This window comes from Somniosus microcephalus, chromosome 3 (assembly GCF_052327205.1).
Source record: "Somniosus microcephalus isolate GS21.2 chromosome 3, FLI_Smic_1.0, whole genome shotgun sequence".
In the NCBI taxonomy this organism is placed as follows: Eukaryota; Metazoa; Chordata; class Chondrichthyes; order Squaliformes; family Somniosidae; genus Somniosus; species Somniosus microcephalus.
In genome coordinates, this window is record NC_140989.1 from 236,785,974 (window position 1) to 236,812,949 (window position 26,976).

Consider the following 26,976-nt stretch of genomic DNA (forward strand, 5'->3'; position numbering starts at 1 on the left):
CTCTCTCCTTCCCTCTCTCTCTCTCCCTCCTTCCCTCTCTCTCTCTCTCCTTCCCTCTCTCTCTCCTTCCCTCTCTCTCCTTCCCTCTCTCTCTCTCTCTCTCTCTCTCTCCTTCCCTCTCTCTCTCTGTCTCCTTCCCTCTCTCTCTCTCTCCTTCCCTCTCTCTCTCTCTCCTCCTTCCCTCTCTCTCTCTCTCCTTCCCTCTCGCTCTCTCCTCTCCCTCTCTCTCTCTCCTTCCCTCTCTCTCTCTCTCCCCTTCCCTCTCTGTCTCTCTCTCCTTCCCTCTCTCGCTCTGTCTCCTTCCCTCTCTCTCTCCTTCCCTCTCTCTCTCTCCTACCCTCTCTCTCTCTCTCTCTCCTCTTCCCTCTCTCTCTCTCCTCTTCCCTCTCTCTCTCTCTCTCTCTCTTTCCCTCTCTCTTTCTCTCTCTCCTTCCCACACAGACAGACAGACAAACTCATTTATATATATATAAAAATTATTTCTACTTTTCATAACAACATGCCCTCAAAAAACCCTTGGCACCGCCGGGCACTCCAGCTAGTATTATATAAAGACAAAGGAGACATTCTTTTTTGATGACCTAAAATGTTTCTCAATGATGTGCCGATTTTAATCAACTGACCTCCTGGAGTCTTCCCATTGCTCACAGCTGCAGTAGCCTCCACGAGTACAAAGAGCTGTTGCTGCAATGTCTAGGATGGAGTGACTATTTCTCTGCATCCCCAAGAAACTTTGGGCAACACATATAAAATCCCTTGTGACCTGAAGGTAGCAGAACAGAAATATTCTAAGTTTCAAAATTTAGCTCCGGCAATCCAGACGATTTGCCACAGCGATATCAGTGGACAAACATTTAACGCGTTTGTGTGACACTCCTCGGTCCATTATTTTAGTGATGGCATAAGCCTGTTTATTCTATATAAACATAGATAGCATCTTGTTGTAATTGCAGATTGTAATGCAGGTGTTCAGTCAAAGAAGGTCAATTAAAAAAAAAAACTTTAGACTTTATGAGGGTTATTTTAACCCCTAACAACAGGTGGGTTTGGGTCAGGTGGGAAGTAAAAATGTAAAAATTTTTAAACAGGAACCAAAGCCGCCTCGAACCCACCCATTTCTGGTTTTAACTGAGGCAGGACGAGGGGTGGGCGATCAATCTGCTCTCAGGAGGCGGGTCGGTCATTGAAACTTTTTAAGGAGGCTGCGTGCCTCCATTTTAATAAGGATTGTATTTTTTATTGCTGTCGTCTGGGTTTCCCTGGCCTTGGGAAACCCGGCAGGTAAAAGGAGGCAAGAAGGGCTAGATCTATCAGGTAAGTGCTTTTGCGGCACTGCTTGTGGGCCAGAGGAGCAGGAGTATTTCCTCCAGGCTCAAAAAACTTACCCTGGAAACCACCCCCTCCCTCCCCACCCTGCGATCTCCCCCTGGCAATCTATCAGCTTCCCCAACTTCCCCCCCCACCCCCATGCAATCACCCCCGACCCCTACACCATGTGATCTCTTCCCTCACCCCCACCACTAAACTTACCATCTCCTCAGCTACATCCTTTTCCGCAGCCTTCCTGTCCGAAAGGCCGTTAATCCTGTCAATCAGGCTGGCTTTCAGGCGGGGAACCTGGGGGAAAAAGAATCTCACACATACGCTGTGGAGCTACAGCTCCATGGCATTCAGGAAAACCTGCACTTCTGTGTTTCTTGACCATAACTCCTCTCCCCGCTCTGAAATGCTGCCCCAGTAAATTTTAGGGCCTATATTTCAATGAACTCTTTATCCCCACCCACATGAGGAAAAGTTATTAATTTATAGCGGATAATTTTTTTCTAATTGGTATTTTGTTGCAGAATCAATGGGGGAAAAATTCAGTTATTTGCGCCTCCCGTTAGCGCCTTAAGAGGGCGCTAATGGGGCACAAAGCAACTAGTGCCCGGGCGCGGCGATGTTTGCGCCGCTCGCAAAATTAACTGTACAATTTGCAGCAGCGCTAAGCACTACTGCCACAATCTCCTGCGCCGGCAGATTGTGACGTTAGTCGAGTGCGCAACGTCCCGGTAGCGCCCTGGACCGGATATTGAGTGGCACCCCTGCCTTACCACCTGCCGCTAGCAATGTCAGGTTGAGGGGAGTGTTTGTCGTCAGGAAGGGACTGGGGGAGCGCTATTTAAAGGCGACCGCTTCCTGCCTTTTTTTGTTGGTGACATTTTTGCACCACGCATTCTGAGAGAGAGACTTCTGGAGAGATTCAACACTGTGTGAGCAGCACTTTGCAGGTTCATTTTGATTTGCCCTTCCTTGTATCTATTTAGAAGAGACTGTGGGGGCTGCACTCTGAGCTCTTTCCCTGGGTCTCTCCATTGTTCTTTCCAGCAGATTTGATGTACAGGTCTCTCCAGGCCGAGATTCAAGGCTGCAATGAGCAGGATGTGGATGGAGAGCAAAATCAACCCTCCCCTTTAAGATAAAAACAGAAAATGCTGGAGAAACTCAGCAGGTCAAGCAGCATCTGTGAAGAGAAAAACAGAGTTAACGTGTCAGGTCGATAACCTTTCGTCAGAACTCCCCTTTAAGAACTGGCCGGCGCCAGTGTGTCTGTGTTCCATTGCTGACTGACATCACATGAGCTTCGCCAGCGCTCTGAGGTAGCGCCTCGGCCTTTGCGCCTTAAGACAGGTGTGAAGTGCCTGATTTAGCGCTCCAATCACCTCCAGGGGCGATAAAAGCCAAGTTTGCCGTCAGAGGCGATAATTAGCACTAGGCACTAAACTTTGCGCATGGCCGATAATGGCACCTCAAACGGGGCGATACAGAATTTTTCCCCCAATATGTTAGCAATTCTGTTCCAAAGAAAACATTGCCCCTTTAAATTGGACAAAGCACTATAGTGTCGCTGCTTCTTAAACCACCTGGTTTAATAGACTGCTGTTATCTAAGCATATCATCTGAACCACTGTCCAATTCAAGTCAGCCTAATCAAAGACATTCCCCTCCTCTTTGGTCCAAGTCTGTGGGCCAAGAGGCCTTCCCCCAACTCCCTCAGATGCTAGGCCATTATCCTCCTTCTATCCAAATCATTATGATTATCAGACTCTCATAAAGTTAGCTGTCTGCTCAACCTTACCTGAACTAAGAGTGCTCTCCCTCTCCCTGTGCTCCTCCCGGCATTCACCAAAATATAAAATAAATATTTTCCTTTTATTGCAAATATGTTTAGTCGTGGTAGATACCCAGACTGGTAGTCTTAATTATCTCCATGGAAAATGTTTTCTGGTGGAAGGGTGAATGGAACTTCTTTGCATGACCTATTTTTAATATTTCAATAAAAAAGATAATTGTACTTTTAGCCACAAATGTCGAGAGCAGCAATAGCAGCGGGTGAAATGTGCAGGTGAAGAGAGTTGAAGACAGCAAAGAGTGAGCACAGAAATAGTGATACTGAACCTTGTGATGGGGCTAATCTCACCAGATAGCAGTTGGAGTAAAATGAGGCAGTCATAATTAAGGAATTTATCACACACCCCGCACCAACCCCCCTCCCCCCGCAGCCTCTGAAAAGGGGTGAGAAGTACGACTCTAACCGCAAGTCACCCAGTCTCATGGGGAGAGAGAAAACAAAGCACATTTCTGAGATCACCCCAATTGATCGTTCCACCACTTTGCAGTAACCCATTCAAAGTCATCGAAGGGAGTTGTAAGTGCCGGAAGGGTGAGAGATCGGACGGTGCTTGCAATACTTAAAGGGAGGAGGCTGTGTCTGAAGAAATTCTATCTGACAAAGCTGCAACCTACTAAAGAAAAAAATTGCAAACACTGGAATGGTGGCATCAAATCAGAAAATGCTGGCAATCTGCAGGAGATCCATCGGCGTGTGGAGAGAGAAAAGATTTCAGTCTTGGCTAGAGCACCGATGTTAGACCAGGTGGGGGAAGGGTATTTCCAGCATTTTCTGTTTCTACTTCTGGAATTTAGTAACTTTTAATCTGCATTTCACTGTCCTCATTTTGAGTTCTCTCCCAGGCTAGGTTATGGTTTCCAATGGTCAATCTTGGTGGTATTGTTGAGCAGAGGCATAAAAGTGAATGTAATCTCATTGAAACGTATAAAATTCTGACAGGGCTAGACAGACTGGATGCAGGGAGGATGTTTCCCCTGGCTGGGGTGTCTAGAACGAGGGGTCACAGTCTCAGGATACGGGGTAGGACATTTAGGACTGAGATGAGGAGAAATTTCTTCACTCAGAGGGTGGTGAACCTGTGGAATTCTCTACCACAGAAGGCTGTGGAGGCCAAGTCACTGAATATATTTAAGAAGGAGATAGATAGATTTCTAGATACAAAAGGCATCAAGGGGTATGGGGAGAGAGCAGGAATATGGAATTGAGATTGAGGATCAGCCATGATCATATTGAATGGCGGAGCAGGCTCGAAGGGCCGAATGGCCTACTCCTGCTCCTATTTTTCTATGTTTCTATGTAAACACCTCTGTTCCAAGCAGTAGAACCAACCTCAGATAATGCTAGCTTTAGGAGCTCCATCAATTTGAGTGAATACTTGTGATCATGTGAGACTGGAGACAGAGAACGAGAGATACAGAGTGACCCCCTCACCCAATTTCTTTGAGAGAGCTAATCATTATCCCTTTCCGCCTTGGAATAATTTTAATTCAGATTCCAGAGATAAATGAACAATGACCTATCACCCTCCTGTCTTTTAAAATCAACCAACTGTCTGCATCTCAGCAGCCTAGCAATGTTATACTCTGACTGCTAATCATTTACTCTCCGTGCAGGGGAAGAATCGCTGACAATTTTTGTGGACAAACAGAGGTTGAATAAGAACACTGAGCTCAACAACAATTCTGCTATCGGTTTGGACACACTTCACCAGCTGGCTGCCTCCTATTTCATAGACCGAGAGACCACATTACGCAAGCTCCATGAGATCCAGATTGCATCTTCAGCAATCAAGGTAATCATTCCTACTCTTTTAAAACTCCGCACTGTTCTCCCTTTACCACCCTCACCCCTTCCCCACAGTTCATACAACATGATATCAGTTTGGACACACTTAACCAGCTGGCTGCCTCCTGTTTCATAGACCGAGAGACCACATTATGCAAGCTCCATTAGGGGTTCTATCCTTCCAAGAACCCTTTCCCTGTTCTCCACAAGACATACCATTCATCCTTTATCACTTCCAACCAGCACCTTCTTCCATCCCACAACCATTGACAACTCCTCCAGTAAACAAGTCATCATCCACTCACTCTGCCTGTGTTACTGGAAAAATTCTCGACACAAATACTAATGTATTCTCTTTCACTCACTCCCATGATCCTCCACAAATTGCCATTCACTGTACAATTGCCAATGCTCCTTCCTCTGTCCAATGTGCCCTGTTCTCTTAGTTACTGTGCTCCTCACAGCACCCATCCCCCACCCGTCACAGCCAGCTCCTCACAGCACCCATCCCCCACCCAGCTCCTCACAGCACCCACCCCTCACCCATCACAGCCAGCTCCTCACAGCACCCATCCCCCACCCATCCCACCCAGCTCCTCACAGCACCCATCCCCCACCCATCCCACCCAGCTCCTCACAGCACCCATCCCCCACCCATCACACCCAGCTCCTCACAGCACCCATCCCCCACCCATCCCACCCAGCTCCTCACAGCACCCATCCCCCACCCATCACACCCAGCTCCTCACAGCACCCATCCCCCACCCATCCCACCCAGCTCCTCACAGCACCCATCCCCCACCCATCCCACCCAGCTCCTCACAGCACCCATCCCCCACCCATCACACCCAGCTCCTCACAGCACCCATCCCCCACCCATCCCACCCAGCTCCTCACAGCACCCATCCCCCACCCATCCCACCCAGCTCCTCACAGCACCCATCCCCCACCCATCACACCCAGCTCCTCACAGCACCCATCCCCCACCCATCCCACCCAGCTCCTCACAGCACCCATCCTCCACCCATCCCACCCAGCTCCTCACAGCACCCATCCCCCACCCGTCACACCCAGCTCCTCACAGCACCCATCCCACCCAGCTCCTCACAGCACCCATCCCCCACCCATCCCACCCAGCTCCTCACAGCACCCATCCCCCACCCATCCCACCCAGCTCCTCACAGCACCCATCCCCCACCCATCACACCCAGCTCCTCACAGCACCCATCCCCCACCCATCCCACCCAGCTCCTCACAGCACCCATCCTCCACACATCACACCCAGCTCCTCACAGCACCCATCCCATCCAGCTCCTCACAGCACCCATCCCCCACCCGTCACACCCAGCTCCTCACAGCACCCATCCCCCACCCATCACAGCCAGCTCCTCACAGCACCCATCCCCCACCCATCACACCCAGCTCCTCGCAGCACCCATCCCCCACCCGTCTCACCCAGCTCCTCACAGCACCCATCCCCCACCCGTCACACCCAGCTCCTCACAGCACCCATCCCCCACCCATCCCACCCAGCTCCTCACAGCACCCATCCCCCACCCATCACACCCAGCTCCTCACAGCACCCATCCTCCACCCATCACACCCAGCTCCTCACAGCATCCATCCCCCACCCATCACACCCAGCTCCTCACAGCACCCATCCCCCACCCGTCACACCCAGCTCCTCACAGCACCCATCCCCCACCCATCACACCCAGCTCCTCACAGCACCCATCCTCCACCCATCACACCCAGCTCCTCACAGCACCCATCCTCCACCCATCACACCCAGCTCCTCACAGCACCCATCCCCCACCCGTCGCAACCTGTGAGTTGAAGGGTGCTGGTTTTGCCGTTCTTATATTTCAGAGCAGAGAGTTAATTCTGAATTCAGTAAAGATCTTTTAGTCCTGAAAGGGCTGGAATATTTTCTGTAGCGATCAGTTTTCATTCTGAGAGGCAGATGGCTCCATTCTCTTGGAATCTGACATGATTTAGCATGTATGCTTGATTATATTGAGAGAAGTGGCTTTAACCTCAACATTTGAAAAATGCCAGTAGATTTACTAATGCCTTGCTCATGGTAAGTTGGATGATAGGTTGTTTTATACGGACAGCCATGTTGGAACATGTTATAGCATGTAACACACTAGGTAATATTCTGCTGCTAAGATGAAGCTTCAAGGCCACAAAGTCCAATTATTATTAAGTAAACAGAGGCCCCAATTGTAAACCAACCCGGCCGGTGGGAACAGGGCATGTACGAGGTTAAAATCGGGAAAACCGCCTTACCGCCCCATTGCCGGCGGAAGCTCGCTGACCATCTTTTGTACTCTGCAGCTGTCCGCCAGAACAAGGCGGTTTTGTGATGAATAAATTCAAATAGGGATCCGGTGCCGTTATATGGACCCTAATGCAATTTGAACTCATCAGAAGTCCCATCCAGTGGCAAACCCACTCCATAAAACTTATCGGCATTGGCTTCACAAACTGACATGACTGGAAGCTGCATTTAAAGGAGTACTTACCTGCAGACACTCAGTACCTACAACCATTTCCAAGGTGGTTCTGAGCTTCCATTTGTTTTATTTTTCCCTTGCCTACCCTCATTAAGCACTCACTGCTTATCATGGGTGTGGCTTTTGTCTCACTCTTTGGATGGACAATCAGGACAAGCAGCGTCGGGGCTTGTTAGAAGACATCAGGTGAGGGAGGCTGCCTGTAGGAGGCTATACCCAGCCCACAGGGTCCAGAGGCCGACACTTGCTTGGATATTTCTGAGCAGCCGTGAATTAGCAGGCTGCGCTTCCCCAGGCTGGCTGTTGCTGACTGATGCAGCCTCTTGCAGTAGGACCTGCCACCTGCTGGACCAGGGAGCCATGCTTTTCCAGTGGATGCTAAAGTCACCACTGCCCTTAACTTTTTTGCCACTGCAAAAACTAGGCTGCTACAGGGAGCATCGCCCACATATACCTATCTGCAATGTACTGCTGCATCAAGCAGGTCACCAATGCTCTCCTTGCCGGAGCAAACCACTATATTACATTTGCAATGGATGCCAACAGCCAGAATTTAGTGAGCTCTGGGAATTGCAGCAGTGGTTGGCTTTCCTCGTGTCCAGGGCATCATAGACCAGTAATCCAGAGGCCTGAGATAACATTCAAGAGAACGTGAATTCAAGTCCCACTGTGAGAGCTTGAGAATTTGAATTCAGTTTAAAAGAAATCTGGAAATAAAAAGCTGGTATCAGTAAAGGTGACCATGAACCTGTTGGATTGTCGTAAGAATCCAACTGTTCACAAATGTCCTTTAGGGAAGGAAACCTGCCGTCCTTACCCAGTCTGGCCTAGATGTGACTCCAGCACCACACCAATGTGGTGGTTGACTCTTAACTGCCCTCTGAAGTGGCCTAGCAAGCCAGTCAATTGTATCAAACCACTATGAGAAGGCCCACCATCACCTTCTCATAACAACTAGGGATGGGCAATAAATACTGGCTTTGCCAGCAACGCCCACATCCCAATAATGAATAAAGAAATACCACGCTCATGTAGCTGTCAGGGCAACAGAAGATGAACTAGCAGCTTTTGTCAACAGGATGGGATCCTACTCCATCAATGTTCAACTGGCATGTGATCACTGCAGAAGGATAATGCAAGTGTGTGCCAGATTCGCTGGCAGCTGCCACGACGTCTTCATTCTGCGACACTCATCCATCCCTCCACTTTTCCACCCATGCAGGAATGTCAGGGGATGGCTGCTAGGGGACAAGGGATGGCCCCATCACATTTGGCGGATGACTCCCATCTGCAACCCCACTGCACCTGAGCAACACAGGTACAATAAGAGCCACGAGACCACTAGGAACACCATTGGCATTTTGAACCAAAGATTCAGGTGCCTCATTTGCATTGGAGGCTCCCTACAATATGGCTCAGACAAGGTGGGCCACCTCTGGCAGAACAGATCGCCTGCCAGTTGCAGAACCCACCTGACTTTCATTCCATTGAAGAGTGGAATGAAGCTCAGGCAGGTTCTATAAAGCACAGGTATTCCACTCTGCCAGATTAGTACCTAGGTGGTGAAGATGAAAATCCTGTCCAATGTGCTATTCTGTTGCTGAAGTGTAGACGTGTATGCCTTTAACGCTTACATGGTGTAATTGCTCTGCGTTCTTGAATCAATGCTCGGGTAGATCACGGGTTACAATGGCTTTTTCAGGTGTGATTGCTAGGATCCAAGTCTCGCGTCAAGAAGAGTTCAATTGTTGTTTGGTCAGGGAAGGTGCTTTTCAATTTCAGTCTGCATTTCAGGAGCATTTATCATTTTAAGATTTTTGCACCTATAAGTGAGGTATAATTTAAGGAGTATAGCATCTGCTAGATGTAGCATTTTTATTATAGCAGTGGATCTCCTGTGTTGTTGGTCAAGGTAAGTTGGATGTCGCACCATTTTGTCATAGGAGGAGCGGAGTTTTCTTTGGTCCTGAAGAGGACCGTCTGATTTGCTTGATTTACTATTCTTACCAGGAGGTCGATTTAACGACAAGTTCGGTGTCCTTTGATACAACATTAGTCGTGATCTAACACGAGAAAGCTGTCATCATCCACTCCATTTTACCCTGCAGAACAATGAAGCATCTTCTCAACTCCATGCTTAGCAACTGACGCTTCCGTGTGTACACTGACACCCAGAAGAGCAGATATAGGACACTGTCCTGGCACCCATGTTATTCAACATTGACACAGTGACCTGCCCGAAACAAAGCAAGTTCATATATATTGATGACATAAACCACGCAAAACATGAATCTGTCCGTCACTGAGGAGACCCTGACCAGTGATTTACAGAGGATGGAGGCCTACTTCCGCCAATGGCAATTTCGGCCAAACCCGCAAAAGACCCTCACTTTGACACTCCACCTCAACACCCTTCAAGCAAACCGAGCTTTGAACGTCTCCATCTGCGGCGTAGAGGTAAACCATGCCAAAAATCCCTCCTACTTAGGAGTCATGCACGATCGCACCCTGTCGGATCGACAGCATCTCCAGAAGCTTGGGAAGATACTAAAGAGTCGGGTCAACTTGATCCAGAAACTGGTCGGATCCACATAGGGAGCTGACACTCAAACCCTTTGTATGGCAGCACTCGCCCTGGTGTACTCTACAGCGGAGTCCACATGGCTATCAACTCTGCATGCCAAATCCGTGACTGTCCAGCTGAACTTACTATGAGATTTATCACTCGTACGCTTTTATTGACACCAACACCTTGACTGCCTGTGCATGCATACATCGTACCACCACACCTACGCCATGAATATGCAGTCTCTAGAGAATACAACCACTACAGCAGTGACATGCCGATCCAGGCCGACTTGAACAACCTACCACCAACCTGACTCAAATCTAGAAGGCCATTTTGGCCCATTGCCAAAGCTCTTCAGCCATCTCCCTTCAGCCTTGATGACTGATGGTGAAATGCTTGGAAGAACTGCAACATACCAAATGGATTCCTTATAGAGGGTCCCACAGTACAACCTGAAGGATCAAACCTTCGTCACAAACTGGACAACCATCAATTGCCTCAGAACCAGTCATGGTAGATGCTGCCACCTTCTCCATAGATGGAAGATTAAAGCATTCCCATCATGCGACTGCAGAGCTCCTAATCAGACCCTGGAGCACATCATTGAGCACTGCCCTCAGAGGAAATTCGCAAGCAGCCTACAAGATACTCATGCTGTTACACTGGAAGCTTTGGCCTGGATAACTGACTTAGATATTGCCATTTAATTTGTTTTTTTGCTACCACCATACAAAAGAAGGAGGAGTGTCAGAACATGTAGTGCACAATGTGTTATTCTGTTGCTAAGGTGGAGATGCAAACACTTAAAGCCGCTCGACATCTACGAGGATGACACGCCTGTGCCACAGCCTACGCGGGACTCGACGCCGGAAGCTCCACTACCCCTGCCGTCGCCACGCCGATCACAGCGGCAGACAAGACCTCCGGAGAGACTCCAATACACTAACTTTTAATACACTTCACCCCGCCGGACTCAATTTTAAACAAGGGGTGAATGTGGTAAACCACTGTTTGTATTCCACTGTGTACATGCCTGGACATGCCTCGGCTGACTCCTCCCACAAGTCCTAGTATAAAGGTGACTGCTCCACAGCCCCTTGGTATTCTGGACCGGTCGACCACTCGAGGCAGACCTTCATTCTTTTGTTAATAAAAGCCTTTAGTTACTCTCTTAACTCTCAGTCTTTTATGAGTAATTGATAGCGCATCATTCGTTAAAGCCAAGGAATCGGCGATGTCAGTAGAAAAGTTGGAGAATTAGTGCCAGGCGCAAATGCTTTAAACTGCATGCAAAATTTGTCCTCAATGCTCAATAAAATGGTTGGAGTCCTAAATCAAGTCTTAAAACCCAAGCTCATTGACGTTAGACTTAAAGGGTGGACCAATATCGGGTGCAGTCTAATCGCAAATCATCATTGCCACAGGCTTTTTTCACTACTAAAAGGGGAGGTTCATTGATGCTGCAGCACCTCATTCTTAGCATTGCTGGCTGTGGAGCTGCCTCAGCAAGCAGAAGTAGAACAAGGAGAAGGAGCCAGAGGACTGAACCAGGAATACTTATGGCAGGTCCATGCCACAGGGAGAGAGCCCGCAGATTCTCCGATGAAGCATTGGAGGCATTGGTTTTCTCTACAGAGAGATAGAGGGTGGTGCTCTACCCGGGAAGTGGCAGGAGGCCTTCGCCACAAGTCTTCCGCACCATGTGGAGGGAAGTAGTGCAGCACGTCTCGGGCAGCACTGCGGTCCCCAGGATGCACACACAGTGCAGGAACAAATTTAACAATCTCACTCAGGTGGTCAGGGTGAGTGAATGCTTCAACAAATGCTACATACCACCATCTGAACTACAGTCTTCACACACTGCCCAAAGCACCCCTCCCCCAGCACTCACCCACCAACAATCTCTACCTACCAACAATCACACCCACATCTCACATCTTGAACACAATGAGAGCTATTCAACTATGGCAGGCACATCACCCAAACACATTGCTCCACACTCACTCACACACTTTAATTTCTCTTGCAGGCCAAGGTGGCACACAACAGGAGGGGGACAAGTCGACACCCAACCACTGACTGCACTGGAGAATCGAGTGCTGCAAATCATTGGGTGCCAGGTGGTGGGCGTCGTGTCCACCGGTGACGTTGACCCCCTTGGGGACAACAACAGTATGTTCATCCCTACTCCTTCTTCTCATATCCCAATTCCCCCTCACCCCACAAGCATTTCGCACTTTCCAGCTAATCATGCTGTATGCGTGCATTTCTCCCTGCCTGCCCCCCTCCCCTCACCTTAACCTGACTCTTTTGCCTTTATGCTTCCAGATAATCAGCAAGCACCTGAGCAGCCTGTCCCTGAGGGCACTGTAGAGAGCGAAGCGGGAGAAGAGGAGGAGGAAGAACACACCGCGTCACTGACCTCTCACCCGCAGACACCAGCTCAGATACTGGCACTATGCATTCTTTAGAGGCTAGTATAGTAACTGGATCTGCACAGGCTGAGGCACCGGGCATGAGTGGGCTGCAGCAAGGCCAGGGAGAAAGGGTAACTCGGGGGCCAGCTCCCCGGAGGGCGAGTTCGCGTGCGAGTTCTGCTGCACAGGACTCAGATGAAGACCTTGATGGGGTGGCCTTTAGAAGAAGGGTGGGGGGCATGCACACGGAACTGATAGGTGTAATGGCAAGGGTGCCCGAGAGCCTCCCGGCAATGGTAAGGAGTGTGTCTTAGTGCTGTAACGCAGTCTGTGCTTGATGGCATCCAATCTCCGACTACTCTCCTGCAGTGTCAGCTTGATGCCATGCAAGCTCTGACTGCTGCCATCGTGGCTGGGTCTGCCACCCTCGACCGGGGCTGTCACAGTGTCGCAGCAGGCCAGCAATCTGTGCTCCAACAGATTGCTAGGGATGCTGAGGTGCTGTCACGGGGGATTGGCAATGGGTCAGTGGAGCAGGAACCTGCTGTCCTCTCTCAGAATGACAGCACCACTGCCACTCCACCATTGCTCTTGTCGCTGCCTGTCATCCAGCCAGCCCAGACTGCTGCCGCCCATGCTGAGGTGATGCAGTCTACAGCCGGATCTTCCAGCTCCAGGGCTGGTCGAGGACATCCTGTAAGATCATCTGAAGTCTCCCGCATGGACACTCAGCAGCCTTCCACCAGCCATGCTGCAGCCACTGGGCCAACACTTCGTAGGAGCACTAGAGCAGGAAAAGGCACAGTAATGACAGGCACTAAGGGATTGCACAAGGGTGAAAAGTAAATATTTTTGGTGTAAATTTGTGTCCACCACTTTTTGATAAATTTATTACTTCACTTACCATTCTTTTGTGGTGTCTCTCATTTCAGCTTTGCGCTGTGATATGACCTGCAAAAGGGATGGAATTATGGGGATGTGGTAAGCAATTGGGATCTGGGATTTAAGTCATTCTGGTGTGAGGCTGGAAGTCTGTTTGGAGGAGGTGGCAGAGTTGTATGACCACCTCCATGATGAAGCGGAGCCATCTAATACACTGCTCTTCGCTTAATTGAAGGTAGGAGAGGTGCTGTCGGAATACCTGACGTAAGGAAACTACTAGACACTTGGTCTAAGCATTAAACAAAACTTTAATCAACTGTTTTACAACATGCAGGCCTAGTTGTGTCCTTCACTAGTTCCTGTTAAGAATGTCCTGCGCAAGCTGGGCCTGTGCCCGAGTATTTATACTCTCCCTGGACAGCGCCACCTGCAGGCCGCTCAGTATTATTTCATAAGTCTTTCTTTCACGAATGACTGATTCATGTCAACACCCTCGGAGGGTAAGACCTCTTGGTGAGAGCCCTGATGTCCCTCCTCATCTCTTTGCGAACAAGTTCCCATATTTCTCACTGCCCTATGCTCCCTCCACCATAGATCCTGGAGGGCGAGGTGGCATGCCAGTACAGCCCCCATTAATGTTACCAAGTGCAGCAGTTTGAATCTTTGAAGAATAAATGTAACTACTTTTTAGTTGCCAGAAGACTCCTGATACAAAAGAACCTTGAAATTACTGAATGAAACTGTTATAGTGGGTGAAACTAACAAAAAAACACTGAAACTGCACTAACCTGACAGCTGCGAGTGATTACTGATAATCCCTTTAAATAACATCCCTGGAGCCAGCTTCCTGGTGCTTCATGCCAGCTCTCTCTGTCGGTGTTTACTCCACGTGGTGGGATAAGTGGCGAGAATCAATTTTGCAAATCGGGCAGTCAGTGAGCATTGCACATTCACTGACATCACGATTTACTCGGCGTTGATGTTCCTGGTGATACCTCCGCTGCAGGGGGTTGGGGGGGCCGGATTTGGCGAGCAATGCTGGATTCGCCGCACCCGTGATACTGGTCTAGCACCCCATTAGCGCCATCTACTGGCACTAACGGGAGGTGCTAAGGGTCAAATTTTTCCCCCATTAAGTCTAATTGTTAACTAAACATTGGCTTAGTCAATCCAAGTTTAATTGCTGTTTGGTCAGGGAACCTTTTGGTAGCAAGCGCTTGTAAATTTCTGTCACCAGGTTTAATGACTAGCTTTCTCTCTTTATTTTTAGGATTGTTTTGAGTAAATAGAAAAGTGTAACATCTGACTGTGACACCAGATGCAATGTTTTAATATATTCTAATAGGCTTCCTCACTTTTCTCTGTTGCTTTCATGTTGCTGCTTGTCTCTCTTGTTTCATTTCTCTCCATTTTTTCCTGGCTCTCTTCCCCTTCTCTTCTTTCTTTTTCCTTTTCAGATGGCGGTGCTGTGTAGCATGGCAGGGAAGAGAGGTAATGGTCACACTTTTTGGTGGTGTGTGCCAATTGGGCAGGGAAGGGAGATGCACAGCACAATACATAGAATTACATAGGAATTACAACACGGACACAGGCCATTCAGCCCAACCATCCATGTTGGTGTTTATCCTTCACCTGAGCAGTAGTCCTAATCCCATAGGCCCACCCTGTCCCTATATACCTTCCCTATTTATCCTCTTTCTTTGTGCTGAAGAAGTTGTGTTCTGTGGGTTCCCACAAAGAAAGAGGATAAATAGGGAAGATAGTTGCTCTGTAGATCTGGCTGAGTTGTATAATGCCTGTTGTGTGGGAAATCTGATACAGGTCGATCACATGGCCCAGTACACATCTGCAACGTGACCGTTTAATGCCACACTCATTCAGTTAAGTTCTCTTTGGAGTGTATTTTCCCTCTACCAAATTTCTCCACCAGTCTCCTGAACTAACTTAGACAAGGATGACGTTCCGTTCGCATGCATGCACACACACATTGCAGCCGTTGTGACTGGATCATGATCAGGAGTAGGAACTAAGGCTGACTTTTTATCCCTCTAGCCTAGAGACGCTGAAGCCTAGTGCAACACCCCAGCTAAACTCAGCTAATCCAGCACAGACTGGGGATTGAATGTGAAGACTTCTGGGTCTGTGCCACTCCCCAGCACCCTGAGGAATGCCTTCAGGAGCTGAGCCGCCAGGAGAACCTATGGATTCTAGTTTTTACAGTCCATCACATGTTGGAAAGGTGACTTGCTGAATGAGACCACTGATACTGATCTGAGAGACTGATTTACTCCAATTAGATGTGGAGTATATTCCATTTACAGCTTTGTCAAAACTCATTAGTCCCTTGACTTTCAGAAGGTGCCTGCAGCTTTTAATTTCTCGCATGAATCACAAGCATTAAGAACAAAAGCTCCAAAAATCTTTAGGCTCGTTCAGTGAATTGCAAGTTTTGGCATTGTTGTTCATTGGCTCTTAAAGTGCACTGAACAGAAAGAAAAGGAAACAACTTGCATGACATCACCTTTCCCGACCTCACAAAGCACTTTACGGCCAATGACGTACAGAGAACTCTTTAAAGAGAACTCCCCTGCTCTTCTTCGAAATGGTGCATGGGATCTTTTGCTTCCACTTGAGTGGGCAGACGAGATCTCGGTTTAATGTCTCAACCTCCGACAGTGCAGCACTCCACCATTACTGCACTGAAATGTTAGCCTCGATTATGTGCTACAAGTCTCGTGGAGTGGGGCTTGAACCCACACAACCTTCTGTCTCAAGGGCAAGGGTGCTACCCACTGATCCATGGCTGGCACCTGCAAGTTGAAGGCGTCATCAGAGAATAAGGAAATGTCATTAGAACCAACTTTCACAACTGGAGCATTAGTGGCTGTGTTTCTCTTTCTGTGCTCTGCCTCCGCCATGGGACTCACTGGTGTTTTAAGCCACACTTTGCAGTGAGTGATGAACACCTCTAATAGCATTTTCTGTCATTCATTGATTTATGTCAGTGGAAAGATCTTTCAGTGTGCTCTCCTTGAGGTTGAAGTAAAAATGGAAACCTAATGAATTTCATTTTATTCATAAAAATCACAGGAGAAAAAAATTAAACTGGTCAATTTTAATTCAGTCTGGCAGAGGAAAATCAGATCGAATTATCTGTAATGGTTTCAACTGTAAAAGGATGTGCTCCATGAATGTGCATGCACTAATTGGATTATTTTGTTGAATAGCTATTGCAATTTGTCACTTATTACAAAGTTACCTTTCCTTTGTTTTTAAAGTGTGAAAAGAGCAACTCCCTTCCTTAATTATCCTTTTACTTTGTGCTGACAAACTTGTGTTCTGTGGGCCAACCTTCTTCTAAGGTTCCCCCTGCCCTCGCCCTGATCTTGCACCTTTCTCCAGTTTCTCTCCGATCTCCCCTCATGTCCTCGCCGAGCTCATCATGTCCGTGAGATCCACCTCCTGCTCCCTCGACCCTATTCCCACTAAACTGTCGATCACCCAACTTTCCTTCCTGCCTCCCATTTTAGCTGATATTGTTAACGGTTCTCTCTCCTCAGATACTGTCCCCCTCTCCTTCAAATCTTCCTTCATCACCCCCTCCTCAAAAAAACAACCCTTGACCCCTCCATCCTTGCAAACTACCGCCCCCATCTCCAATCTCCCTTTCCTCTCCAAAGTCCTTCACTGTGTTGTCGCCTCCCAAATCCGTACCCATCTTTCCTGCAACTCCATGTTTGAATCCCTGCAACTCCATGTTTGAATCCCTCCAATCAGGTTTCTGCCCCTGCCACAGTACCGAAATGGCTCTTATCAAAGTCACAAATGACATCCTATGTGACTGTGACCATGGTAAACTATCCCTCCTCGTCCTTCTCAACCTGTCTGTAGCCTTTGACATGGTTGACCACACCATCCTCCTCCAACACCTCACCACTGTCATCCAGCTGGGTGGGTCTGCACTCGCCTGGTTCCATTTTTAGCTATTCAGTCATAGCCAGAGAATCACCTGCCCCTCAACGGCATCATCCAAGAACACAGCATCAGTTTCCACATGTATGCTGGTGACGCCTAGCTCTACCTCAGCATCACCTCTTTCGACCCCTCCACTGTCTCTAAATTGGCAGACTGCTTGCCAGACATCGAGTACTGGATGAGCAGAAATTTCCTCCAAATAAATATTAGGAAGATCGAAGCCATTGGCCGGAATTTTCCAGGGGGTCAGCAGACGGGATTGGTGGTGGGTCGGGTGGAAAATTTGATTTTTTTGACAGCAGGTCAGGAACCTGCTGTCATCCCACAGCAATGCGCCTTTCCCAATGGCATGTCTGTGATCTCGGATCGGCCCTGACCCGCAGAGGCGGGTGACCCAATTACAGCAATTATTGGCTTGTTGACAGGCCCTTAATAATGGTTTTAACCTTGCCTTTTAACTTTACCTGCTCGCCCACAGGGCCCACACTGCTCGTGGACCATGTCTGTTAACCTGAGGCGGGAGTTGAATGGCCATTGAATCAGCTGATTAGTTGACAGCTTCAAATGTAATATAAAAGCTCCCACCTACCCGCTGTTCACTTTTCAAGTGCAGAAGCTGTTGCTTACTCCATTTGGAACACAGATTGAGCTATATGCAGGCTGCAAGTGTTTGGAGCAAACACTCCATCCAGTGTCACCTCATTGAACCAACCTCTCTCACTATTGACAGATTGCTTCTGTCATCTCTACTTCAGCAGCCATCTATTCCATCAGCATGGGTACCGTTTATACTGTTTCACCTTGGTCCGCAGAATCTGACCTTGATCAGCCCCAACACCAGCAGCACCAGGCACTGCAGCATCACCAATAACAACACCAACCTTCTCTGCAATCACCTGATGCTGCACAGGATAGAGGACATCAGCACCCGACCACATTGCTACCCGGACGGTCAGGGATGGCCTCACCATGGCCAGATTTACTTCACTTGACGCTGTACACCCTGGCTGTCACATGATGTGCCAGGTTGGCACCACCCCACACCAACACCTTAAAACATCCCTACAATGCCCAAGCCATTCCTTTCACACTCATGACCATTGCGGGGGGTATTGTTATGTCTCACCATTCACTGCAACTCACTAAGCCACTTCCAAAGGTGCACACAAACCTGTCCAAGAATATAAAGTGTTAAAATAAAGGTTTCAATGTTTGACAGAACATTAACAGAAACTTTACATGAACATTGGATAAAACACCCAAGTGGCTACCCTTGTGTGTTGTAAGTTGGTATGATTGCAGTCGGATGAGGGTGAATATGAGGGGTGACTCATGAGATGGGGTGTGTTAATGTAGATAGAGAGAGAGAGAGATGGGTGGAGGTACAAGGTAACTTGGTGTAAGTAAGGATGTGCAGGAGTAGGGTAGGGAAGGCAGAGTGATGGGGATGTGATGAGAGGCACAGCAGGATGAAGGTGATTGTGGCTTTGTACTCACGTTTCCTGATCTAATGAGATCATTGAAAGATTTACGCCACTGCACCCAGGTCCTCCTGACAACATCCCTGCTTGTGACCTCATCTGCAATGTGCAACCAGGCTGTCTTGGTCTCCTGGGGAGGTCTCTTCCGCTCATTGGAAGGAAAGAGGACCTCCCTGTGAGGTCATCCATGGGAGAACCTGGGTGCAGCCCTGCACGTCTGTGCAGTGAGTGTCAGTGTTTGCAGCACTTCAATGCTGCAGAACACTGACAGCACAAACGTCAAAAGTAAGGTGGCCATGGTCCCTTTAAGGAAACTGCATCAAGACGCTTCATGAATGACGTCACCAGACCCGCTCCATCTAATTGGGCCGGGAAACAAGTTGGGCGAGCTTAACAAGCCCCATTGAGGTAAGTTCATTTTAGGCAGTGGGATGGAGCCAGCAGCAGGGTCGCGACCCGCCACTGACACCGGCTGCACCAGACCCGCCGAGGTGAGCAAAATCTTGTCCATTGTCTTCAGTCCCCACCACAAACTCTGTTCCCTAGCCACCAACTCCATCCTTCTCCCTGGCAACTGTCTGAGGCTGAACCAGACAGTTCACATCCTTGGTGTCATATCTGACCCTGAGATGTGCTTTCGACCATATATCCGCAGCAGCAGTACGACTGCCTATTTCCACCTCCGTAACATCGCCCGACTCTGCCTCTGCCCCTGCCTCAGCTCATCTGCTGCTGAAACCCTCATCCATGCCTTTGTTACCTCTAGACTTGACTATTCCAACGCACTCCTGGCTGGCCTCCCACATTCTACCCTCTGAAAACTCGAGGTCATCCAAAACTCTGCCACCTGTGTCCTAACTCGCACCAAGTGCCGTTCACCCATCACCCCTGTGCTTGCTGACCTACATTGGCTCCTGGTTAAGCAATGCCTCGATTTTAAAATTCTCATCCTTGTTTTCAAATCCCTCCATGGCCTCGCCCCTCCCTATCTCTGTAATCTCCTTCAGTCCCACAACCCCCCCGAGATATCTGCGCTTCTCCAATTCTGGCCTCTTGAGCATCCCTGATTTTAATTGCTCCACCATTGGTGCAGTGCCTTCGGCTGCCAAGGCCCTAAGCGCTAGAATTCCCTGCCTAAATCTCGCCGCTTCTCTACCTCTCTCTCCTTTAAGACGCTTCTTAAAACCTACCTCTTTGGCCATCTGCCCTAATATCTCCTTATGTGATTCGGTGCCAAATTTTGATTGTTAATGCTCCTGTGAACCTCCTTGGGATGTTTTACTGCATTAATGATGTCATCGCCGTGCGCAGCGCCCCGTTCGCACCCCGGCTGTAATATTGGGTAGCGCCCCCTGACTTACCGCCGGATACTATGTCCTACGGGGTCAGGGGGGCCTACCTGCGGCTGGGACAGCGCTAGTTAAAGTGGAGGTGGCGGGAGGTCATTTTTGTTGCTGGCCGCCTGCCAGCACCTGCCCCCATTGCTGTCCCCGGCCCCCGTGAAGTCCCCTGCGGGGTGCCGGCTGCTCTCCGTGAGCCCAGCGCTCCTCTTGAGTGCCGGGCTCGTTTGCCGGCGCTCCCGATCCCTGGTGGCCCAGCTGGGCGCCGGGATGTGCTGCGCCAGGCCCCTCCTCTTTAATAAGGGGAGGAAGGCCTCCAGTAACCCGTGGCATGTAGCACCGGCGTTTTGTCTTGCAGCGCCCCAAGAGGGACGCGGGGCTCTTCCAGTAGCGCCCCTCCTCCCTCTCGGGGTGCTACCTGGGAAAATCGGCCGCGGGGGTGCTAACTTTTTCGGGACACTAAAATTAGCGCTCCGGCGAAGGTAACACCCCAAAGGGGGCGCTGCCCAATTTTTACCCCACTATCCGGTCATTATCACATTGCTGTTGTGGGAGCTTGCTGTGCGCAAATTGGCTGCCATGTTTCCTACATTGCAACAGTGACTACACTTCAAAAAGTACTTCATTAGCTGTAAAGTGCTTTGGGACGTTGTGAAAGGCGTTATATAAATGCAAGTCTTTCTTTAATACAGCTGAAAATGGGTTCATCACAAAAAATATCACTATCTGTGAGTAACCCGCTTTTAAATGACTGAAAATGACTGTTAAAAGATATGCCAAACTATTTTCTAGTTAGATTGGGGTACAGTTAGTAAATTTAAAAAAACTTTCAAAGCGTAGCTATTAGTGTCCTCGCGCCCAAATGTTCCAGCTTAATTTTTAAAGCCTTCCTGAAGGCCCGCGAACGAGCGCAATTAGTAGAAACTCCCAGTGGTGATTAATTCACCCTGGGGAGCGTGGCCAATTTTGTGGGCAGTGCCTGTTTCTAGCGTGATGTTTTTAAAACGAGCGCAAAAGATCACGGAAACTCGAGTTATGCTGGAAGCAATTTGCTCTTAAAATTCACCAAAAAAAAACAGGGCAATTGAGCAGAAACCCCTGGCCACAATATTTAACCATGACCAATAAGGTTTGGTCGAGACTGTGCACATGACCTTGAACATTTTCCACTCTGGTAGACGATCTTTCTACGCGCTGGTTTTGTAATCTGGCATCTATTTTGTTTCCCGTATTCGCTAATCAAAAGAAAAGAAAAGTGCCAACTCAGGAAAGGTGCCAGCTTATCTGTTAGGCGTGATTGACGAACTGAGTTCCACACCTGAAGTAATTTATATGCATCTTCCCTTAAATTATTTGCATGTTTATTCACTGCAAACTTGCTTCAAAGAACACAAACACCAGGGTAGTTCCTCACTTAGCAACTGCATTTGTTTGACAAATGATATGTGATGAAGTGTGATTTTTCTAGACCATTGGGAGTTCATTCTAGCTGCTGAATTTTGATAAATAGAATTGTGCCTTTTGTTGCTGGCTTCTGTACAATGCAGTTAAAGTGACTGATGGAAATTGATGATATCCTTATCAACCTCAGCAAAACATAGCTGAACAAGCAGTGCAAGGGGAATTGCTTAAAGAACTGTTTTCTTCAGGGACTTGCATGGATGGATTAAGTGCCATTTTTGAGAAGCTGTAGTTAATAAAGTAATGTGCACCATTAAAAATAACTGTATTTGGTTCTGTAAAAAGCAATAATGCGACTTTTTGGGTCCCAGTTGCTTCAAAGTTGCTGACTGAGTCAAATGATGGAATATATCTCATAAATTGTCATTATATAACAATGATAGTTTAATAAAAGAACACTATTAGATGGAGAGATGGTGGGGGCAGGCTGATAGATGGAGTGATGTTTACAGCAGACTATTAGATGGAGAGATGGGTGGGGGCAGGCTGATAGATGGAGAGATGTTTACAGCAGACTATTAGATGGGGAGATGGGTGGGGACAGGCTGATAGATGGAGAGATGGGTGGGGACAGGCTGATAGATGGAGAGATGTTTACAGCAGACTATTAGATGGAGAGATGGTTGGGGGCAGGTTGTTAGATGGAGAGATGGTTGGGGGCAGGTTGTTAGATGGAGAGATGGGTGGGGGCAAGCTGATACATGGAGAGATGGTTGGGGGCAGACTATTAGATGGAGAGATGGTTGAGGGCAGGTTGTTAGATGGAGAGATGGGTGGGGGCAGGCTGATAGATGGAGAGATGGTTGGGGGCAGACTATTAGATGGAGAGATGGTTGGGGGCAGGTTGTTAGATGGAGAGATGGGTGGGGGCAGGCTGATAGATGGAGAGATGGTTGGGGGCAGACTATTAGATGGAGAGATGGTTGGGGGCAGGTTGTTAGATGAAGAGATGGGTGGGGGCAGGCTGATAGATGGAGAGATGGTTGGGGGCAGACTATTAGATGGAGAGATGGTTGGGGGCAGGTTGTTAGATGAAGAGATGGGTGGGGGCAGGTTGTTAGATGGAGAGATGGGTGGGGGCAGAGTAGGTCCAAGGTCACCAAGCATGCTACACTTACCACATATCGGCCTAGAAATTGAGTGGGGTTAGCGCCCATTTTGAGGCGCTAGAGGGCCTAGCGCCGCAAGTACAGCCGATTGAGAAATTCACTTGGGCGCTGCCATCGGCGTTAGCCGGTTGCGCTGCGCCGGCACCGATGACGTCATCGGTGTGCGCAGCGTCCCGGTTGCCGTGGCAACGCGCCCGAACGCCGAAATTGAGTTGCGGCCGCCTCGCCCGTGGCAGCCGCAACCAACGATTTTTCAAAAGTTCGCTACGGGTCTTAGCGCCGGCGCATTAAGGTCGCGCGGCGTCCGGCCGCTTTCCCGGCGGCCGCCTGCCCGCACCTCCCTCCCCGGACTCCTCCAACACCCCCCCACGGCACAGATGCGTGTGGGCCGCGAACCCGGCACTTCTCCGAGGTGCCGGGCTCATTTTTCTCCACAGATCAACGGCCAGCGGTCGGGTGCAGGCAGCTCCTCCTTAACGGAAGGAGGAGGCCTGCACTTCCCCAGCCTGCCGCACCGCATCGGGTGCCGCAGCGGCGGATTAGCGCCGCAATGCGGCAGTCAGCACCCATTGCGAGGCGCTGACACCCTCCAGTAGCGCCGGCAGCCGTCTGGGCGTGGCGCTACTGAATTTTTGGCGCGCGCAGGGGGACTTAGCGCCGGCGCTAAATTTCCGGCGCTAAAGCCCTGGCGCGGCGCCAACTCAATTTCTAGGCCATCATGTCTCAAGTTACTGATCTGCTGTATTCCAAAATGTTATTTTCTGAAAGAAATGTATCTCATTTGCATTTGAATTAATCAATACTAACTGCTTCCACTGTCTCCCTAGGGATTCTGTTCCATAGATTGACCACTCGCTCACTGTAATAATGTTTCTATAGTTTAGTTTTGAACTGGCCCTCCCTCAAGAGCAGGCCGTGTCCTTTGGTTCTACTCCACTGGACAAGGTGAAACAACTTGTCATGCTCTATATTATCTAGTCCCATTAGAATCCTAAAAATCAGCAATCATATCACCTCTCAACCTTTTCCTTTCCACTGAGAACATGCCCAATTTACATAATCACTCCTCATAACCAATCCCTTTGTCCCCTCAGTTTATCTGGTTGCTCTCTTCTGTATCCTTTCAATTGCTGCAATATCCTTTTTGTACTTTGGTAACCAGAGCTGTACACAGTATTGTAAGTGTGGTCGCACCAATGATTTATAAAGTGGCAGGACTACCTCACTATTTTGGCTCAATATTGACCTTTTATTACATCCCAACATCGTACTTGCTTTACTCACGGTCACCAAACATTGTTGCAACAGTGTCAATTATTGTCAATCGGGACCCCCAGCTTGCTTTCATTTTCCATGCACATTATTTTCTTTCTATTTAAGTAGTAGTCTCTTCCTGGCTTTTTGTCCCCATGCAAAGCACTTTGCTTTTCTCTACATTGAATTTCATCTGCCACCTGTCTGCCCAGTTCCCAGGTATATTCAAATCCTCCTTTAGCTTATCCTGTTCACCTTTGGAGTCTACCACCTTCATTAGCTGTGTAGCAAATGCAAATTTAGCCACTGCGTTTGTGACTCCTAATGCCAGATCATTTCATAGAATCATAGAATGGTTACAGCACAGAAGGAGACCATTCGGCCCATCAAGCCCATGCCAGCTCTCTGCAAGAGCACTTCAGCCAGTCCCACTCCCCCGCCCTTTCCCCGTAGCCCTGCAATTTTTTTTTCCTTCAGGTACTTATCCAATTCCCTTTTGAAAGTCACGATTGAATCTGCCGCCACCACCCTTTCAGGCAGTGCATTCCAGATCATAACCACTCACTACGTAAAAATTTTTTTCCTCATGTCGCTTTGGACCTTCTGCCAATCACCTTAAATCTGTGTCCACTGGCTCTCGACCCTTCCGCCACTGGGAACAGTTTCTCTCCATCTACTCTGTTCATGATTTTGAACACCTCTATCAAATCTCCTCTCAATCTTCTCTGCTCCAAGGAGAACAACCATAGCTTCTCCAGTCTATCCACGTAACTGAAGTCCCTCATCCCTGGAATCATTCTCGTAAATATTTTCTGCACCCTCTCTAAGGCCTTCACATCCTTCCTAAAGTGCAGTGCCAGAATTGGACACAATACTCCAGTTGAGGCCGAACCAGTGTTTTATAAAGGTTCATCATAACTTCCTTATTTATAAAGATATTAAACAAAAGTGGTCCCAAAACAGACCTCTATGGGACACCACTGGTAACATTTGCTCCGACTGATGGCAATCCCTGCACCAGTACCTTCTGGGTTCAATTGATCAACCAATTATGTAGCTACAGCCAAGAAGAGAACCAGTAAGTAAACTCCAAAAGGAATGATTTATTTTTTGTACTGTATTCTAAATGGTCACACCAGCGACATTCCTTTTTACTGTATTTAAGTTCATATTGAACTGACAAACAACATTATTCATATAAAAAGTAGAAAGTTCTGGAAGGCCTTGATCACTATTGAAGTTTGGAGGACAGTTCTGAATAAATGTGCTGAATTTAAATGTTTAACTGATTTATTTTTTGATAACACAAAGTATTTGCAGAGAATTTTGGTAAATATGGAAAGATGTAAATTAGTTGATCTCTTAAGTTTTATAAATCCCCCTCTGTTTGCTGTGAAACCCACAACAAAAGCGCTTGATAATAAAAATGAAGAATTCCATGTCTGTATCATATACAGTCTTATATATTTTTGGTATGAGGGGAACAAATTTATTGAATTATCTGTCTGCAACAGACCAGGAAAATACAATTATTGATTTTCAAGAAACCAGTTAAAAGAAAAACACTCACGTTGTGTGTCTCTGGAGAGATCTCTTGTAAACTTTTTTTACAAAATCCTTTCACTGGAGATACATGTTCCGCACCTCACTGCAGCCAACCCCTTGCAAAAACGCAATCTCTGAATTGCCCCATGAGCAACGCCACAGTATATCTGCTACGCTAGTATTACAAATAAAGAAAATCACTCCCCCATAATGTGCAACTCGGCCTAGTCCGAGTGAAGAACCAAACTGAGAGATTTGTGAAGTTCAAGGCCGCACTTAAATTGGAAAGTTTACCAATATCAAGAAATAAAAGGCAAGATATATTATCAAAAAAATAATCTCCATTTCTACTTTGCACCCAGGAATTTGACATTTTCAGGATAAGTCCTGTTAAATTCCTGTCATCCAGTTGAAAGCTAGTGGTGAGGGCAAATGAGTGAAATATTATAAGACCTTCACTGACAATCTTTCCTCTTTCTCTGGTTGTCCAGGTAACTGAAACCAGAACAGGGCCTCTTGGATGCAGTAACTACGACAACCTAGACTCTGTCAGTTCAGTTCTGGTACAAAGTCCTGAGAACAAAATTCACTTACAAGGTCAGTACAGGTGCGATTGCTCAAATTTCTCCTTTCATTCCTATAACTGCTGATGTATATTGTGCTTTACTTTTCTTATTCCCTCAAGTCTAGGTACAATGACTGAAGCCTTGTTCTATTATTCATGTGCCAAGCTGGTTGTTGTTCCTACAACATCAGCAGTAACTGCTGGGGTTCCTATGAATAATTCAGTAATTTACAAGATGTATTAAAATACTAAAAGTACAAGATGACTGCAGCCCAATTCCATCGTGTATCATTGTAGCACAATTACAGCAAACTCATACATTCTTAATAGCCGCTTACACCTATTATTCCCGTTGTAGTCAGGGTCGTGTGCTGGAGTTTTCTTATATCATTCCTCTCCGTGTTGGAGTGATTGCCCCAGTTTCCTTGTATTATTCCTATCAGTGTCGCTGTGATTGCTGGAGATTCCTAATATTATTCCTCTGCGTCACTGTGATTGTCAGAGTTTCCTCGTGTTATTCCTATCAGTGTCAGCGTGGTTGCTCCAGTTTTCTTGTATTACTCTGATTAGTGTTGTGATTGCTGTAGATTCCTCAGATTATTCCCATCAGCATCCGAGTGATTGCGGAGCTTCCTCCTATTATTCCTCTCTGTGTCAGTTTGATTGCTCCAGTTTCCCAGTATTATTCCTATCTGTGTCAGTGTGATTGCCGCAGTTTCCCCACATTCCTATTGCTGATCCTTGTCTTGTGAAGGAATAGCCATGATTCAGAGAAATACACGATACTATGAACAGAATTCTAATATTATTAATAAAAGACATACTGAATTTAAAAGACAAAAGTCTCAGCAGACAAGGCTGTAAACAGAATACAGGCTTCTGAGAGAAGATCAGTTGATAAC

At 47.9% G+C, this 26,976-nt stretch overlaps 1 protein-coding gene across 1 annotated transcript in view; it reads left to right on the forward strand.

Moving 5' to 3' along the window:
* Positions 1-4,769: 4,769 nt before the first annotated feature.
* brinp2 (bone morphogenetic protein/retinoic acid inducible neural-specific 2) overlaps positions 4,770-26,976 on the forward strand; it is a gene marked incomplete at its 5' end in the record, with an annotated part of 64,944 nt that continues 42,737 nt past the window's right edge. Inside the window, 2 exons of the mRNA XM_085978000.1 lie at positions 4,770-4,964; positions 26,001-26,106. Coding sequence (XP_085834126.1) covers positions 4,770-4,964; positions 26,001-26,106 — 301 coding nt within the window. The remainder of the gene's footprint in view (positions 4,965-26,000; positions 26,107-26,976) is intronic.